Source organism: Rhinolophus ferrumequinum, chromosome 9, assembly GCF_004115265.2.
Source record: "Rhinolophus ferrumequinum isolate MPI-CBG mRhiFer1 chromosome 9, mRhiFer1_v1.p, whole genome shotgun sequence".
Classification (NCBI taxonomy): domain Eukaryota; kingdom Metazoa; phylum Chordata; class Mammalia; order Chiroptera; family Rhinolophidae; genus Rhinolophus; species Rhinolophus ferrumequinum.
In genome coordinates, this window is record NC_046292.1 from 30013796 (window position 1) to 30033456 (window position 19661).

Below are 19661 nucleotides of genomic sequence, written 5' to 3' on the forward strand. Positions count from 1 at the left end.
ATTGCTACAAGTCCAACCATTTGGTTATATCTCTGGCCCTATTGTCTAATAACAGTAATAGTGCCCACCTGTATCTGGGGGTTAAATATCGCCACTTGATCTCTGACATTTCTGTAGTACCGTCATCCCCATTGAAATCAGGGGTCCATTTTAATGTGGGCACCTCCTACCATCATGCTTAGTAGGGTAGCATTATAACAGAGCATTTCAAGAAATCTGGTGCTCCCCTCACAAGGGTATTTGGCAAAGCTTTGGTGAAGAGACTGTCTTCTGCCTGGTGTGTGAGTCATGGTGAGGAGGTGGCTGAGCAGGTCATCTGTGATAAATCTACTCAAAATTTCCTTATCTGCTTAAGCCTTTCAATTTCTTTCTCTTTCTTATGTTAAGAAAGTATGGCATCTTAATGTCATTTAACATAGGCCATTGTTGAGTTCAAATTTCAGTCAATCAGCCAAGCAACCTATTGAAGTCACTTTAGATGTTCAAGTTAAATACGTTAAATCCTGAATCACTAGTAAGTGCATCCATTTCAATAAATTCAGCCTATTCAACAGTATATTCCTTTCTTTGTAGTAAAACACCCTACAAATACATTCTTACATATATTCTTCAGGTTGGTGCCAATTTAATTTGGTAAAATCTTCATTCTTTCAATGTGGCAGTCCTCCCAGATCACCTCCTGTACTCAACCCCCACTCTTCAGTATATGCTGGGACCTTATTCTAGTTGTAAGATTGGAGGTCTTGAGAGGTAATAGTGTAGAGGTGAGTCTTGAGAACAATACGTACCCTCTTATAGGATAACTGCCTCAGGTGACGTCCAAGGCAAGAGTGGTTAATCTCCCAAGAGCAGAGGAAGGACTGGTTATGCAGATAGGAGAGGCTAAATAGAGTTTGGAGGTCCACGGTGCTCAAAATCTTTGTCAGATGTACTCATTCCCAATTCTCAGATTTCCATGCATTCCCAAACAAAGTGTTATTTTTTTCTCATAAGAGACCTGGCAAGGCTATGAAATCAACTTGTGCTGTAATTCTGCAACCTACTTGATGAAATTTGGGATTTGGTTTTTGGACACATTGACTTGCTGCTTACAAGAGAGAAGAGGTTCTTTCAGGGCACTCAGAGAAGCTCTCTGGGTCTCTCTGACTGCGTCTTGTTCCAATTATTCAATCTCCAGATTGGACATTTTCTCCTTGAAAGCTCATTTGACATGGTCAGATGTGGCTAGCCCACCCCAAACTCCTTGTAGTTCTCAATCCACTGTAACATTCTTTGTTCCAGTCATGTGATTTCCAAAAGCATTTCATTACAGGCAACTGTAAGTTACAATTGAATCACCTCTGATGTCATGGATATCTAGCACTAGTCACACGATTACCCTGCCTTTAAATCTAACCTGGTCAGATAACCAATCTTTGAGGTTCCCATCTTTGAGAATCTGTTCCCTGGAGCTACTTCTAGAACCAAATACTTTTTATTAGTGAGGGTTAGGTCAAGAAAACAGCTTATACTTTATGTACTTCAAGCTGGAATACTTTTTTTTTTTTACTGTATAAGACTATATAAGGAATTAGATGCCTGCAAAATATTGGAAAGGCTGGGGGAGCAAAAGTCGGGAAAGAGCTGCTAGTTTTCAGGAAATCTGGAAGTGCAGAAATCACAGAAAGCCATTGTGGTCTCAGAAGCTGGAGCCGCTGGAAGCCTTTTTCAGCACAAAGGCCTTGTCAATTCACACCCCATCAACGTCATACCTTTATTCAGCACAGAATATTCTCAGTAAAAAACATTTTTTTCCAGAATCTCAAGAGCAACCGGGAATTGGCTGAGAAGGTGTCTAAGCTGCAGCAAGAGAAGGAAGCCCTACGTGAAGAATATGGGAAGTTTTTGAAGCAGTTTGATTCCCACATGAGGTAAACAAAAACAAGTTCCCTTTGGAAGGGAACTTCTTGCTTTTCCCCAGATACACTGTTCTCACTTGCCTTCCAGCTGTTTTTCCCCTCACCTACTTTCCTCACCCTGGACCACCCTTTCCCATTTCATCTCTTCATTTCAACTCCTAATTCTTAGACTAGGAGTCACCTTCTCTAAGAAGAGTTTCTTGAAATCGCCAGCCTGGGCTGGGAGAAGTGCTCATTCTCTGTAGCCCTGTAGCCCTTTATACATGCCTGACTGTAGTTATTAAGAACTGGCCACATTGTTTTGAAACAATGTGATTCACTACCTGTCTTCCTCACCATACTTCAGCTTTTCATCTTTTTATCCATAGTCCCTGGTATATAGTAGGTATACAATAAAAATTTGTTCCAGAACTTTCTGCTCCTTTTATTTCCTGCTCATCATTCTGCCAGATTCCTCCCACTCTCCTCCTCTCTGGAATGTAGCACAGTGGTTCAGGGTATGGACTCTGGAACCATACTGCCTGGGTACAAATCCTGGTTCTACTAGAAGCTAGCTGTGTGACCCTGGGTGAGTTATATAATCTCCCTGTGTCTGAGGTCCCTCATCTTTAAAATGGGCAAAATAACAGTACTTATCTCATAAAGTTGTTGTGAGAAATAAATGAATAAATAAATGTAAAGTGCTTACTTAGAACAGTGTCTAACACACAGCTATTATTATATCTATTTTTCTTTTTTTTTTTCATGACCCACCTCTCTGCTACCAGCTCCGTAGTCTTCTGCTTTAATTTCTTTTAGGTTGATGTTTCTTATTATTTTGTGTTCTTACCTACTATGTTGATGGCATTAATGATAATGATTTTAAAACCGTTGCTTACTGCTGAGAGTAAGTTTCAGAGTCATTAGTATCATTATCTTGCTTTGGACATAATATCACTGAGACATGTAGAAACCATGGTCAGTGGAGTATGTGTGGTTCATTTCATGCTGCTTACAGATCTTAGACTAGAATTCAGTCATCTAAAAACCTATGCAGTGCTCTTTCTACATTTTATCTTGCTGTTAGAGCAAGGTGACAGAATGAAGTGTTAGATTTAGAGTATATAAAATGCCACAATGTTTGCCAAATGAATTGATATTGAATCTAATATATATATATATATACACACACATATATGATACACTGATATATGATGTTTGGTCAATATCAGTCTCCAAAGGTAAAAATGACGTTTGGTTTTTAGGCAGTTACGTTTTTTATTCATTTCACAAATAACGAAACAACAAATTTTTGAATGAAAGAAAACTTACCCAGAGTCCCTCCCATGTTCGCTTCTTGTCTCTGTCAATAAACGGTTTCAGAGTTTTATGATTTTACTATCATAGTTAGATAAAATTTTATATCATCTCATAAGCACTGTGCTTTGTTGCTACAGTCTGAATTTGTTTAGTTTTGCAAAACTAGATTTCATAAAGTTGATATGCCTTTACACGAACAGTGCCAGTTAAACAGGCTTGACTGCTAAAGAAAACTAACAGAACCCCGGTTACAATGCTCATTGCAGGAGGACAAAATATCGTGACAGAATTGAGTCAGGATATGCATACAGCCCATGGCTGTCTCAGCAGGCAGTCCAGAGCCCTTGGGCAGGAGCCAGAGGTCCTCCCAGGGTAAGGGCCATATCCTGGATGCACCTCTTCTTTCCAGTCAGGAATCATCAACATGTGCAGTAAACACCTCATAAGCCGGGATCCCAAAATGGAGTCTCAACTGACATGTTTTTTTATTTCATTTTCTGCTGGTCATGTCCACATATTTCTGCTGTGTAGCCAGCCTCAAAAAGCGGAGCCTTTTGGGGTCTCATGGAGATGGGGTGCAAATCAGTTTTACTGTTATAGATAAACTATGTTGACAAGCTGGTGCAAACTGCCATGAAACTCCTTGGAACCTGTGGTTACAAAGCAACGCTGTTGTAATCAATATATTTCATTCCTTGAGTGGTCAGCGCCAAGCAAGAACTTGAGCAAAATAGCTCAGGGAAATTCTAGGCCTGCTGGAAGCAACCCTACCAACACAAGTCTAATTTAGTTAAAAATTACTCACTGGTCCTATGATTGATATTTTTATTCAAAGAAACACTGAAAAAACATTTTGGTATGTATATTTTTCATTTTACAAATTAGTTTTATAGAATAAGTCCCAGGTGTGGAATTACTGATAAAAAAGCTGGAACTCTGGGGGCAGCCGGATGACGGAGTTGGTTAGAGCGCGAGCTCTGAACAACAGGGTTGCCGGTTCTATTCCCACATGGGCCAGTGAGCTGCGCCCTCCACAACTAGATTGAAGACAATGAGCTGCTGCTGAGTTTCCAGAGGGGCGGCCGGATGGCTCAGTTGTTTAGAGCGTGAGCTCTCAACAGCAAGGTTGCCAGTTTAATTCCCTCATGGGATGGTGGGCTGCGCCCCCTGCAACTAAAGATTGAAAACGGCACCTGGACTTGGAGCTGAGCTGCGCCCTCCACAACTAGATTGAAGGACAATGACTTGGAGCTGATGGGCCCTGGAGAAACACATTGTCCCCCAATAAAATTTATTAAAAAACAAAATAAAACAAATAAAAAAGCTGGAACTCTGGATCTTAAAATGTATTCATAAACATTCTGAAGCATCCTATCAAAAATTTCTGCCATTATGATATAATAGTAGTGATTTCACCACATCCTCATTAGCATAGGGTGCTGCTACTGGGGGGAGGGCTCTGATTAAATTTCCCCCAATAGTCTTTGTTTTAATTGAGGTATAACTTAAATATAATAAGTGCACAGATTTTAAATGTACAATTTGATGAGTTTTGACAAACGTATACACCCACCTAACTACTACTGCAATCAAGGTCCAGAACATTTCCATTATCCCTTAAAGTTTTCTCCTACCTTTTTGCAGCCCATCTGTATCTCCTGCTCCCCATGCCCCCTCCCAGGCATCCACTCTTCTAATTTCTGTCTCTCCTAAAATTTCATCTAAGTGAAATCATACTGCATATGTGTCTGAACTTCTTTTGCTCAACATATGCTGTGACTTTTAATGCTCACTTTTAGTCATAAATTACTTAATTGTCATTTTGTTTTGGATTTCTCTGCTGGCTAGTGAGGCTGAATATTTCCCCATGTTACTTGTCCATAGCGTTTAGGACAGTGAATCCTAACCCTTGCTGCACATGCCTGGGCTCCAAGGTAGAGTAATTAAATCAGAATCTTTGGGATAGGACATGGAGATCAATATTCTGCTAAAAGCTTCCCTGTGTGACTCTGATGCAGGGTTGCAAACTACAGCTATAGGAAAGAAATGGAACTGCCAGAACTCTAGGTTCATTTTCGTTTTCATTCCCCTGATCCCGGCCCTGACCTTTACAGACAATGCTTATTTTTTGCATGTTTTCCCAACCACTCTTCCAGAGGAACAAATTCCTTGTCTCTTTGAAGTAAAATTAATAGAAAGACCATCTGGTTTTACTTACACATAAGCGAAAAGCTGTCCCTAAATTTTAAAACATCAGTATTGTGCTGCCTTATAGTGCTAGTAGTTAACAAAGCCAAAAATAAACTTAAAAAATCCAAACGTTCTCCGGGCAAGTTGCCCAACAGAACTTACCAGACCCATAGGTGTACCAAATAGCCAGCCAGCAATGTCAAGGGAAGTCTCTAAGCCCTCACCAGCATAAACATACTCTTCAACCCATGCATGACACTACAGGAAGAAGCCTGACTACCAAGCAGTAGGAGTTCTTTAGGTCAAGTATAATGCATTTGCTTGATGGAACATATTACAACTATAAAAGATGGTGGCTATGAAGACTAGATAACAGCATGGGAAAATGATTATGATATAATCAATGAAAAGAGTGTTTATATATATGTGTATATATATGTATATATATGTGTGTATATATATATATATATATATATATATATATATTTAAAGGAGGGCACAGCTCACAGTGGCCCATGTGGGGATCGAACCGGCAACCTTGGTGTTATCAGCACCACGCTCTAATCAACTGAGCTAACCGCCCCCCACCCCCGAGCATAAAAAATTTTAATGTAGACAATGTTTAAACAAAAGATGCTTATAAAAAGGATAGAAGGATGTACAACAATAGTATAATACTGATCATATTGGGAGTTGAATTTTTTCCCAAATTTTCTATAATTTACCATGTGTCACCATTTCCTTTGTATGTATATGCCACATTTTGTTTATGTATATTATTCATCAGTTGTTAGAAATCTGGGTTTCCACCTTTTTGGCTATTGTGAATGGTGCTACTGTGAACATTCATGTACAACTTTTTGTGTGGACATATGTTTTCCTGTCTCTTGGGTATACTCCTAGGAGTAGAATGACTGGGTCATATGGCTCTATGTTTAACCATTTGAGGAACTGCCAAGCTTTTTCCAAAGAGGCTGCTCCATTTGACATTCCTGCCAGCAGTGTATGAGGGGTCCAATATCACTACATCCTTGTCAGCACTTGTTATTATCTTTATTTTAGATTTTAGCCATCCTAGTGGATGTGAAGTTGTATCTCATTGTAGTTTTCATTTGCATTTCCTTAAGAGCTAATAATGTTGAACATCTTTTCATGTGCTTATGGGCAGTAAGTCAGATTTATGTCAGAATGAGAGTAAGAGTCTTGAGCAGAGACCTATATAGAATTGGCATTTAGAAGTCCAAACTCAAAGCAAGGACTGAGAGCCGACCCAGTTATCTGGAAAATAGACAAGATTGTGTGGGTTACATCACTGTCCAAGGGTATAATCAAGACCTAGAAACTTTAAAATTAATGACTGAATCAGTGAAGCAGGATTCAGAATTTGGGTATCAGGGATCAGAAGTCAAGGAGTTTCCAAAATTAAACTTGTTTGCTAAAGCTATGCCATGACCATCAGGTCAAGACCAAGAAAAGCCAGAGACTTGAGTCCATGGGGATGACCAGAGCTGGTGTTCTTTAGGAGGTTATCTTTGGTCCATTCCCCCACTCGGGGGCAAGAAGTCCTCCAGATGTGAGGCAGGACGTGTATCCATATCTGGGGCCAGGCCCTGACAAAGCAAGAAGAGGAAAGCCAAGAAAGGTGCATATTGAGGAGGCCAAATAAATGTTCAATGTGTTCAGGTGTGGCTGTATTTAAATTTACTTTTACAGAAACTATAATGAGAAACATCATCATTACAAAGCCAAGTTTCACAGAGTCAAGGATCGTTTAATTCATGAAGTGGAGCTACGAGATGGGAGAATTAAACAACTTGAAAGTGAAATTGGAATACTGCGACAACAAGTAGCAAAGGTGAGAAAAAGAAAGGTGAAGAGTCTCTGAGGATGCTGATGGTCCATCGTTTAGAAAAAGCCCACTTATTTATTAATTTATTTGTGGCCTCTTCATGGCCCATGTTTTCATTTCTTTTCTTTAAACTTCTTTCAATGTGAGTCATTGTTTAAACCCTGCCAAAAAGGATGTAAGACTCATAGTGATGCTAAACCAAATTGGACACTGAAAATATTCTGCACTGCCAGTTTTAGTGTCTTGCCTTCAAATGAAAATATCATTTCTTAGACACCCTCCATCAAACTTCAAAAACACCCTCAGTAACTCATTCCTACTTTCTGTAGAACTCATTTCGCTTCCAACTTCTGTTTATTTAAATGGCAGTGAAAATAGGTGATCGCTATTCCCATATTAATCCTTAACCGGTGCCTTCAAGCTTATTTCTAAATATCCATGGTTTCTTTATGTTTGCCTTCTGCCCTTGGGACTTACTGGTGTGTGGGGAGGTAACACAGGGGACAGATGAGTGGAGTCCAAAGCAGAATGGTCTTGAGATCATTAAACTACGTAAATTCAAAATGGAGAGCAACTGGCTTGGCCAGTAATGTTTTCCCTTCTTGAGAGCCTTAGCCCAATTCAGCATTTTGAAAACTCTGTCCTCACTCCTGAAGTGCTCATTTCCACACCCAATGAATTTTTATTGTACCATCCCTCTGTGCCAAGGATACCAAAATAATTCATGTAATTTCAGTTATTCCGTGGGCTATTATGGACTCCAGGTTTAGAATTCCCAGACTATACATAGGTTTAGTGAACCCTAAATCCAATGTGACTGACGTCCTTATAAGAAGAAGAGAAGACACACACAGACATACCCAGGGGAAGAAGGCCATGTGACGATGGAGGCAGAGATTGGAGTGATTACAGTACAAGCCAAGGAACACCGAGGATTGCCAGCAACCACCAGCTAGGAGACAGGCATAGAGCAGATTCTCCCACAGAGCCTCCAGAAGGAACTAACCTTGCTGACATTTTAGATTTCTAGCCTCCAGAACTGTGAGAAAATTAATCCCTGTTGTTTTAATCCTCCCAATTTGTGGTAATTTGTTACGGCAGCCCTAGGAAACGAATACATCTACCAAAAGAACCACAGGTCTCCATGAAAGACACTGGCGATCGCAAATAAGCAGAGGCTAAGAAAGCGTAACGGGACCTTTTGCTCAATGCCATGAAGCGTGCACTATGGGCTTTGGCCTTAGACAGACTTAGATGCAAAGTCTAGCCCAGCCACTTAATCGTTCTGTGCCCTTGTGCAAGTTCCTGTATCTAATTTTCCTTATCTGGAAATAAATCCCTACCTCACCAGGCTTTTGTGAGGATTAAAATATGAAATGCCTAAAGTGATACCTGGCACATAAATTTTCATAGCTGTATTTTCTTCTTTTTGGTGTAAAATCTCCTAGAAGCATGTTAGTTGGTAGATACATAGTTCACAAGAGAAATTGTTACTAGAATTGGAAATACTTAGCCTAGAGAAGACCACATGATATTTTTTAATGCCACAGTGGTACCAACCTGGTGGTCTAGATTTTACCTATTTTAGGGCCCATGGACCAGAGACCTAAGCATATAAAAGATGGGCTCAATTTCTAAGCACCAAGTGTCCAGAAAATAATGCCACCTTTTTCAGCTTCATTCTTCAGCCTTCTCTATATACAGTGAGCCAGCTGAATCCTCTGACTGTTGTTCAGATTTGACCATCTAAACCAGATTTCCTCAAATATTTTATACTATTATTAGAGCAGATGTCCTGACTTTTTGGTTCAAAGAAATATGGTATTTCCAAAGGACCGGGTGCCAGTAGCCTACCCCATTCAATTTCCTTTCTAATCCAGTTACAACTGCATACAATGTTATTTGTGGGATGGCTCCTTTTATTCTCAATTCTTACCACAAATATATTTAAATAATATAAATATTAGGCACCGAAGGGTCCTGGATGAAAGACTTTAAAATCTGGAATGATTTGTTTCAGAACACAATGTAGTCTCCTTCTTTATAACTCTTTGATGGACAGTCTTTTTTTTTCTTTCCCTTTTTGAGATATAATTGACATACAACATTATATTAGTTTCAGTTGTACAACATAATTATTCTATATTTGTATATATTGCAAAATGGTCCCCACAATAAGTCTAGTTAACATCTATCACCATACATCGTTAACAACTTTCAAATATACATCATAGTATTATTACCTATACTCACATGCTGTACATTATATCCTCATGACCTTTGTACCTTTTGACCCCCTTCACCCATTTCACCCTTGCCTCAGGCAACCACCAATCTGTTCTCTGTATCTATGAGTCTGTTTTTTGTTTTTGTTTTTTTGTTTTTAAGATTCCACATATATGGACAATCTTTTCTGAATGCTCTTAATTAGTACATTATTTAAAGGAAAGAAAGTTGTTCCTCTTAGCCCTGTGATTCACCCCTTTCCCAGAGATCATTATTCTTCTCCCACCCCACTCACTCCCACCACTGGCAGGTGAAGTACAAATACGTAAAGGTGAAAGCACTTGCCTGTTACCACTGACAGGTCACTGTGAAATGAGAAGGAGAATTCTACACTTGTGGGCTTCTAAACTCAATAACAGTGTGATATTTACTAATATCTACTGACTCAGTACAAGAAAGTGTTTTTTTCACAAAATACACTCCTTTGTCATTTTAGCTACAACTTCACTAAGTATTGGTTTCAGGGGTAATTGTTGGTAGAACATGAAACATGATGTCCATCTAGAAATTGTTTCAGCATCATCATTGCAAGAATATTCTCAGTACCTGGCTGACATGCTTGACTTGCCAAGCCACCTGAGCTCCTGACACTGGTTGCCAAGTGAGGTGGCTGAATTCCCATCTTCTACTCTTTTCCTTAAAAAGACTCTTAACTACAAAGCAGATGGAAATGTATTATATGGACATTTTTTTTCAATCTGGAGCTTCAGAGAATTCAGCTGTATTTGTTAGTGATTTGATACTTAATGGAGTTCAAATACAGATGAGATCGTTGGGATCTTATTAGAAGTTGAGCACTCAGATATTTTTAAATGTTAGCCCAAAAGCATGAGTAAATGTCCAAACAAGATACATGACATAAATAACCAAAATATATAGAAGAACAATCTAGCTGACACTGTCAACAAACAGGTGAAAACAGCCTAAAAGACAGGAGAGAAAAAGTAAATAAGGGAAATTTACTATCAGAGTTATAAACAGGCTGATGCTCTTAAATTTACACTTTCTACTGCTGTGGTAATTAGGGGACTTTTTCTATATCTAGAAGAAGGCATTCCAGGACCAGGTCACTGCCAAAAATGATATCCTGCTCCTAGAAAAAAGGAAACTTCTGGAACAGCTCACAGAGCAAGAAGAATTGATCCACGACAACAAATGTATAATATCTTCAGTCCAACACAGGTAGGTGAGGTCCTGCCAAAATGGTTCCAGAGATGGTTCCAGAGGCTGTCCTTTGAGTTTGTGGCCTATCTCATAACTCTTGCTCTGCCGTCTGCTGTCTTCAGCAGTTCATACAAATGGCAGAAGTTGTGAAATTAAAGAGCAAAATATCATGGAGCAGGCGGGCCTGCCATTCAGGTAGGCTCTTTCATGGTGGCATTGCCTCCTTGAGGACCTGGCTGTGCTCATTCTGGCCTGTTCCTTTGTGTGTGTTGACACTCATTTTTATCATTTGATACCTATGGAATCAAGGTAAAACAGGAGAGTATCAGGCTCATACTAATGGCGAAACCCACAGGATACAAAATGTGTTAATTTGTAATGAGAAATATTCCCAGCAGACAAGAATTCACATATCCGCCAGCCCAAGCATTCTCTCCTCTATAAGAAACTGTCATTACAATCAAAAGTTTTCTTGGAGCCCAGAATTAGAGCAAAGAGAGTGGGTTGATCTTAACAGATAGTATCACCAATAATACCTATAATGATTAACACTCTTTTGAGCAGTTACTCTATAGTAGGTACTGTTCTAATCTCTCTCTCTGTATATTCATTTAATCTTCACACCAGTCTTAGGAGGGAGCCTTATTTGATGGGTGAGAAGCTAAGGTCCAGACTGTTAGGAACCCACCAGCCTAGTCAGTGGAGAGCAGTGCATGAACCTCAGCAGCCGAGACTGGAGCTCTCCTTTCCACTGCTTTGCGTGCACCTTGCTCCAGGCAGGCCTGGAGAGTCTCCGATTATCTGTCACTATCTGAGTCAACCCTTTCCTATATTCTGTATAATCCATTGCCCTTGGCAAGCGGTGTCATTGCTCCTGACAGTCCCAGCACAATTGACGTGTTATCCTTACCTGAACATTAATAAACTTCCTGTCTTGCCCTCTTGACACGCACACTGGTCACCTGGATTGGACTTGGATGTTTTCCTTAGAGTAAGTTTCTTCTATAGGATATTTCCTCACTTCACAAATGAGGAAACTGAGGCTCAGATTTAGTAATTTGACAAGGATCACACAGCTAGCAAGTGGGAGAACCAGAACTCAAACACAGATCTCTGACCAACACTATTGTACTGTCACGGGTGCCCTGTGAACTGTGGAGGTGGAGAGCGGCCTGGTCCAGTGCTCAGGAGCTCAGACATAGAACTCAGAGAGACCGGGGTTGGCATCCCAGCTCCACGGCCTTCTGGGTTCATCTTCTTACGCAAGTTACCTTCCCCTCTCTGAGCTTCAGCTTCCTCACCTGTAAAATAGGCTTCATAACAACCTATTCCATGGGGTTGTTGTAAGGGTTAAATAAGCTAATAGCTTCAAGGGCTTCCTGTGTGGCTACATTACGGGGCCTACGTACATGGTAAATACTCAGTAAATGGTTGTGCTGTTGCTGCTGCTGCTACTACTACTAAAGTGTGGGGTGACCTGTGAGATCAGAGCCAGATGCCGACTGTGTAGCTATAGTATTTGAAGGGACGCAGGATCTATTTTTTCAGGCCCACTCGTAAAGGCGATCATATCCTCCCTTAAGTGTCTCAAGAGCTGGAACAGTGCCTTATACTCTTGTGCATAGTATGTCTCTGCTCTCTGTATTTAACGACTACATACAGGCAGAAGCTCATTAATTTTTACTTGGTTTTGGAATATCATGAGAGTTAGTCTGCCAGAGTTCTACAATCTGGACAGTGGGCTAAGACCCAGAACAAGTGGGAAGTGGGACATAGTTTTGAGTTTTTAGTAATGATGCCGAAATTTTCAGTTATGCCTCTGATTTATCCCGTTCTTAGAATATTTTTCCTGGATAAAGAAAATAAGCAATTACAGGAAAACAGTCTCCGGCTCACACAGCAGGTTGGCTTCTTAGAGCGCATTATAAGTAGCATCCAGATTCGCAGAGCAGAGGTAAGATGTGTGCTTCCCACCAGGTTTTTAACATGAAGTTTAGGTTGCTAAGGTTGCTGTGTTCTCTCTTCCCTTCATCTTCTTCATGCAGCTGTAGCCTGCACTTGACCTCACGGTGGACTGTGGCAAAGAATCTCATTGGTGCACACGAGGGCAGCCGATCCTGAGTCTGCCCTTGGCCAGCTTTGCTCTCTCTTCATTGGGTCAGCTTTAATAAATGCACTCCTCCTTTGCAATCCCAAAGCAATTTATATATGCCTCATAGCTTCTTCCTTAACCCACTATATTGTCATTGCCTTTTTACTTTTCTATCTTATCAACTCAGCGGTGAGATCCTGGAGGGCAAGGCTTGTATCTCATATGTCATTGTATCTATGGACAGGTGCTGCATTAATATTTGAGAGTGAATGAATGTTAAATGTTTTCACATGTATGCCTCATTCTCAACAACCGTGTTCAACATGTATTGTTCCAGCTCCATCTAAGAGATGAGTAAATCTGAAGTTCAAAGAGGAAAGTGAAGCTAGTCTGATCTAGCAAGGAGTCCAGCCTAAAAAGAATATGTGAGTCAGAGACAAGCAATTATGTTACAAAAATCCAAGCAGCGCAGTAGCCAGGTCCAGAGAGATGTGGTCAGTAGTATAGGTTCAGACAAGGTCCAGAGTCTAGTTGGTTAAGCGAGTCAGCAAGAGGGACTTCAGTAAGCAGATTTGCATTTTAAATCCAGGATACATGTTGCTTGCTTTCTTCCCTGGCTTGTATCACATGCTAGACATTTCCTCCCAGGATACTTCATGTGGAACCTGAGTATTGGGTACTATTGCTATGAGCATAAGACCTGTATCTTGTTTGCTCTCAGAAAGGTGATTATTTCCAAGCCATGTAAGATGTTTTGCTGATTTTGTCAAAAGTAGAACCGTCAGATTATATAGCCTAATTCTCAGTAGTTTTTGTCTTTGCTTGAGCTACAACCGTTCTTAATTGCCTGTCATTTACTCTTTTACTTATTCATTCAACAAACATTTATCAATTGCAGGAATGATGCTATGTCCTAGGAGTATGAAGATAGACCCTGCTTTCAGAGGCCCAGTCTAATAGAGAAGGACAGACACATACATGAATAAGCATCCTAGGTGCTGAGTTAGAAGCCTTAATGGAATATACGCTAGGACCAATAGCTTTAACATCCACAATATTACAAATGAATAAACGAAAAATAAACTCATACTCATAGACACAGAGAACAGAGTGTTGGTTACCAGAGGGGAGAGGAGTGGGGAGGGGAATACAGAGGGTAAAGGGGGTCAGACATAGGGTAACAGAAGGAAATTGAGTACACAATTGAGTACCAGGTGTGATCCAAAAATATGGTGAATGTTTAAATAAAATTTATTATAGTAAAAGACATATTGCCGTTAATCCCTCTCAAAATACTCCTCCTCGCTTCGAACAAACACACTTATCCCATCATTCTTGCCACTTTCTGAAGCAGTTTTGGAAATCCTCTTTCGTGTTTTTACAAGCATTTAAGATACAATGTGCAGGCCGGCCTGGTGGCTCAGGTGGTTGGAGCACCGAGCTCCTAACACGGAGGTTGCCAGTTTGATTCCCACATGGGCCAGTCAGCTGCGCACTCTACAGCTAAGATTGTGAACAATGGCTTTCCCTGGAGCTGGGCTGCCGTGAGCAGCCAGAGGTTGGTGTGAGCTGCGGTGAGCTGCTGTGAGCAACATGGGCCAGGGAGCTGTGTCCTACACAACTAGAAACAAGGCTTGAACCAGAGTGGGGGGAGGCAGTAAAAGGAGGGGTGAAAAAAAGAAATGTGCGTAAAAAACGGCCTGAGAAATGGGCAAACTGTTTCATCCTCCATCATGACAATACTCTGTTTCATGCATCACTTCTGGTATATTTCTGTCTGTGTCCAATAAAAACATTACAGTGTGTGTTCATTCAGCACCAGACCTGGCACCATGTGACTTCTAGCTCTTCCCCAAAGTCAAAATGATTCAGGACATTGACGCAGCCACAAAGCGCAACTAAAGACATTCACCAAAGAGGACTTCCAGAACTGCTTCAGAAAGTGGCAAGAATGATGGGATGAGTGTGTTTGAAGCGAGGAGGAGTATTTTGAGGGGGATTAATGGCAATGTGTCTTTTACTGTAATAAATTTTTTTAATTTAAACATTCACTGTAGTTTTTTATCATACCTCATATATAGATGTAGTACTTTAATGCTGTACCCCTGAAATTTATATAATGTTTTTAACCAATGATACTCCAATAAATTTAGTTTTTAAAAAAGACCCACAATATTATCCTCAAATCAGGATAATAAATGTCACATGGGTCAGGCCTCATCAAGCTCAATATTCCATGTGTGACAAAATACCAACTTGTAACATCTTGACATATATTGGAATAAACAACTTAAATATTGTTTATAAATTTAGAACCTTACGGATTTTCCAATTCAATTCCCTTATTTTACACAAGAGGGAGATAAAACCCAGAGAAGTTAAATGATACTTGTGTATCTGAGGTCGCACAGCTGCTGCTTACATTTCTCAAGTCTCTTGATTTTCAGTGATTGAGTGTCACGTATTGCAAATAGATCAGTATATCTGAGGTATAACAATTAAGTTTGCAAACTCATCCTAGAAAAAGTGCTACATATCTCATTGCTGAATATCACTACAGTCACCTTCAAAAATACTCCCCTTGGGAAGCTATGCACTGCCAGTGCCTAGTCCACCCTTCAAAGCAGTTTTGGTACTCTTTTTCTGGAATGGCCATCAGAGCTGTCGATGTATTACCCTTCATGTCCTGAATGTCATCAAAATGTCTTCCTTGCAATATTTCCTTTATCTTCAGGTAAAGAAGTCATTGGGGGCCAGATCAGGTGAGTAGGGAGGGTGTTCCAATACAGTTATTTGTTTACTGGCTAAAAACTCCCTCACAGACAGTGCCGTGTGAGCTGGTGCATTGTCGTGATGCAAGAGCCATGAATTGTTGGCGAAAAGTTCCAGTCATCCATCTAACTTTATCATACAGCCTTTTCAGCACTTCCAAATAGTAAAATTGGTTAACTGTCTAGTTGGTACAAATTCATAATGATTCCTCTGATATAAAAAAGGTATAGCAACATCATTGCACCAAGTTCGCCAACTTAATTGTCCAACCTCGTAGAAGCTTCTCACTTCTTTCAGGATAACTAAGAATTTCTCACAGAAACTTGGTGATCTATATCAAAGGTTAAACTGAGGTACAAGTTCAGGGAAATCAAGTGTATATAAAATTTGGTCTGCATTAGTCTATGTTTTTCTGAGAAAGAGTATTTGAGTTTTAAAGTCATAGAGCTCAAAACAAGTACTGTTTAATGGTTTAAAGGGACAGAAAATGTTTGCCAGCATATTAAGTGAAAACTTATCTAATATGAGATAATTCATGTAGAAAAGCAGATATAAAAAGCCGAATAGCAGTGAAAGCGTTAATATAAAAAGCATGACATTCATAATTACCAAATATTTTATAGGTAATAAGGATTACATCTTTTTCCAGTTTTATGGAGATATAATTGACATGCAAGTAGAACATTGTGTAAATTTAAAGTGTACAACATGATTTGATATATGCATAAGTTGCAAAATGATTACCACAGTAATATTAATTAACATCCATCAACTCACATACTTATAATTTTTTCCTTATCATGAAAACTTTTAAGATCTACTCCCTTAGCAACTTTCAAATATATAATATATATTTACATATTTATATAATATATAATATATATTTATAATATATACAGTAAACTATAGTCATCATGTTGTACATTATATAACTGGAAATTTGTACCTTTTGACCACCTTCACATAATTACCCCATTCTCCACCCCACACTCACCTCTAGCAACCACACATCTAATCAATGTTTCTATGAGTTTGGTTTTTTAGATTCCACGTATAAGTGAGATCATACAGCATATGTCTTTCTCTGTCTGAGTTACTTCACTTAGCATAATGCCCTCAAGGTCCATCCCTGTTGTCACAAATGGCTTCCTTTTTATGGCTGAATAATATTCCATTGTGTGTGTGTGTGTGTGTGTGTGTGTGTGTGTGTGTGTGTGTGAATTTCTTTATCCATTCATCCATCAGTGGATGCTTAGGTTGCTTCCATGTCTTGGCTATTTAAATAATGCTGCAATGCACCTGGGGTACAGCTATGTCTTCAGGACAGTGATTTTGTTACCTTCAGATAAATACCCAGAAATGGGATTGCTGGATCATATGTTAGTTCTATTTTTAATTTCCTGCGAAACCATATTGTTTTCCATAGTGGCTGACTAATTTATATTCCCACCAATAGTGCATCCTTGCCAACATTTGTCATCTCTTTTTGATGATGGCCCCTCTAACAGGTGTGAGGTGAGGGGATTGCATTAACCAAAATATATATATAAAGCATAGCTCTAGAATTATAGTGCCAGTGGTTTATCATTAAAAATTTTAAATTCATGCTTTCTTTCCTTTTAGGAAACAAGTAGTGGCATCCCTGAATTTGAAGTGTTTAATAAAATCTTGCCTCTCCCAAGATCCAGGTTAGTAAAGATAGTCATGTATGTGCCTGGGCGTCATGGCTGCCTAATCAATCCTGAGTTGCTGGCTTGAGAAAGCATAGCATGTGGGGGTAATTTTCTCCATATTTAGTATTTAAACTTTCCAATTCCTTCTCCCTTCACCACTGCTTTACCCCCACTCTTGACAGAATCCTGATTTAAGGTAGAAGATAATCCATAAACATATGTTCAGGGTAAATTTTATTTGGTTGTCTTTGTGTTTGACAGTTGTCAAAACTGAAATCCTGTTGAAGCCTTATCCCTGTAACCCCAAAGTGCTGCCAAGAGACCCCCATCTACACAGAGTCCTCACACGTGGTCTGTCTTAGTTTTTCAGGAACAGGTTTGGCACAGTCAGCTGGAAGTCTTCAAGAGACTGAAGAACGTAAGTCAGAAGAAGTGGCAAACCCCAAGTTCCCCAAGTCTCTTACGTGTTCACAGAATTCCAAAGCTGGATACATAAACGTGGCTTCTCTGAAAGAGACACACTGCGTCCAAGAACAAGATCAAAAGTCAGAACTATAAAGTCACTAGTGTCTAAACCAGACTGATCAAAGCTGCTAACTTAAAACTTGGGCCTGAAGGTGGAACATGATGTGGAGAAGACTTATGACAGATCTTCACTCGACATCAGCCAGGAGCCTTCAAAATTGCTGATAAAGTCATTAAACCAGTTCTAAACATGGATTTCTCACGTTTGTTTGATATCCTCAAATGCCTTGTATTGATCAACATAGTGACTTAAGTTCAATGATTTAATAGAGGTTTCTGTTCAGCAGAACACATATATGGCTGATTCGGTATTCTTTCCTAGTATTATGGGTACTTTTTTTGGGGGGGGTATTGTTTTTTTTAAAAGTAAAAACCTATAATCACATTAAAGCAAATACTTTCAAAAGAAGAAAACACCCTCCTATAATGCCACATACTGAACACTACTATTTTCCTTTTGGAGTTATTCCCTTCTGGTTCTTATTCAAATTCATATAGTTTAAATGATTATTATATTGTATTTTCATAGTCTGATTTTAAATTTAATCACCATGAAACACTGTCCCATATTTAAACTCTTCATAATTATTTTTTCAATAGTCACGTGATAGTCTATTATGTTGATGTTGTATAAATTCTCTTGTTATTTGACATCCAAGTTTCAACTTTTTCGCTAATTAAGATTATGCTGTGGTGAAAGTCTTTGTGAAGTTAGCTCTTTTCTTCTCTTAATCCAGAAAACAAATTCACAAGATAAATGTTACAGAGCTTTGGTACATCACTTGTTTCATTGCCTTTTAAAAAGTATCAACATACTACTGTTTTTACAGTCAACTTCTTTAAGCCTCAATTTCTTGATGCATAAAATGGGAACAATAGTAGTTCCTATCCCATAGAGTTGTGAGGACCATATGAAATGAAGCGTGTATTTTGCACTGAGGAACTGCTTAATAAATGCTAGATATTTTCATTTATTTTCACTTGCAGTTTGAGTGTACTAGTTTTCCACAACCTCATCAACATTGGACATTGTCAATTTTTTAAGATTTATTCTAAAATAGTTGGTATAAAATCTATATTGCAGGGTGACTCCTGCTGCTCCTTCTTTCCTTTCTCCCTCTTTCCCCCCATATTCTCCTCTTCCTTCATCATCTTCAACTGGAGATAGAGAGGGGACCAAAGGGAGAGGGAAAGTAACCAGAAATAAAGAGCCCCATAAGTTGAGATATAACTGAATTTTTATGTGCAACCCTTGCCTTCTCAGGCCACTGAACTGGAAAGTATGATCGAAGGGTATAGGAAATAATAGCTATGATACCGAATGCTTGCTGTGACTCCAAACCTTGCCCAAGTTCACCTTCTTTCACTCAATTCATTGAATCCACTCATTGAATCCCTACTATGTGCTATTCAGTAGTGGACACTGTAGCCACATCTGTGAAGACAAGGAGCGTCTGCTTTCATACAGTTAATATGCTATGAAGTTGAAAGGTATATGTGTGTGTGGCGGGGGTGAGGTGGGGAGACTGACCATATAATTTTGGATGGTGAGTGGATGAAAAAAATAAACCAGTGATTGAGGGCTACTTTAGATTAGGTGCCATGTTCCCATCTCAGTGACTTCCGAGCTGAGACTTGAGCTATAAGGAGCACTCCCCACCCTCACTGAGATCTAGAAGAGTATTAAAGACAGTTAACAGCTAGTACCAAGGCCCTAAAGGGAGGACAGTAGTCACTCTTAAACGAGGAGGATACATTCTAATAACAGTGAACTGGTATCTTAAGATGACTAACCATAGAGCTGGGAGGACTATGGGTGGAGCTGGGCTCCTTGTTCACTCTCTAGTCCTGACTTCTTTTAAAACTTTGTGATAACTCCCAAGGGAAGGATTCATATATAGAGAGGTCTTCTT

The 19661-nt window shown here is 39.5% G+C and overlaps 1 protein-coding gene across 1 annotated transcript in view; it reads left to right on the forward strand.

Moving 5' to 3' along the window:
* CCDC30 (coiled-coil domain containing 30) overlaps positions 1–18685 on the forward strand; it is a 98933-nt gene extending 80248 nt beyond the window's left edge. Inside the window, 6 exon segments of the mRNA XM_033115461.1 lie at positions 1798–1910; positions 7101–7242; positions 10568–10704; positions 12526–12640; positions 17174–17238; positions 17586–18685. Coding sequence (XP_032971352.1) covers positions 1798–1910; positions 7101–7242; positions 10568–10704; positions 12526–12640; positions 17174–17238; positions 17586–17781 — 768 coding nt within the window. The 3' untranslated portion in view covers positions 17782–18685.
* The last annotated feature ends 976 nt before the right edge of the window (positions 18686–19661 follow it).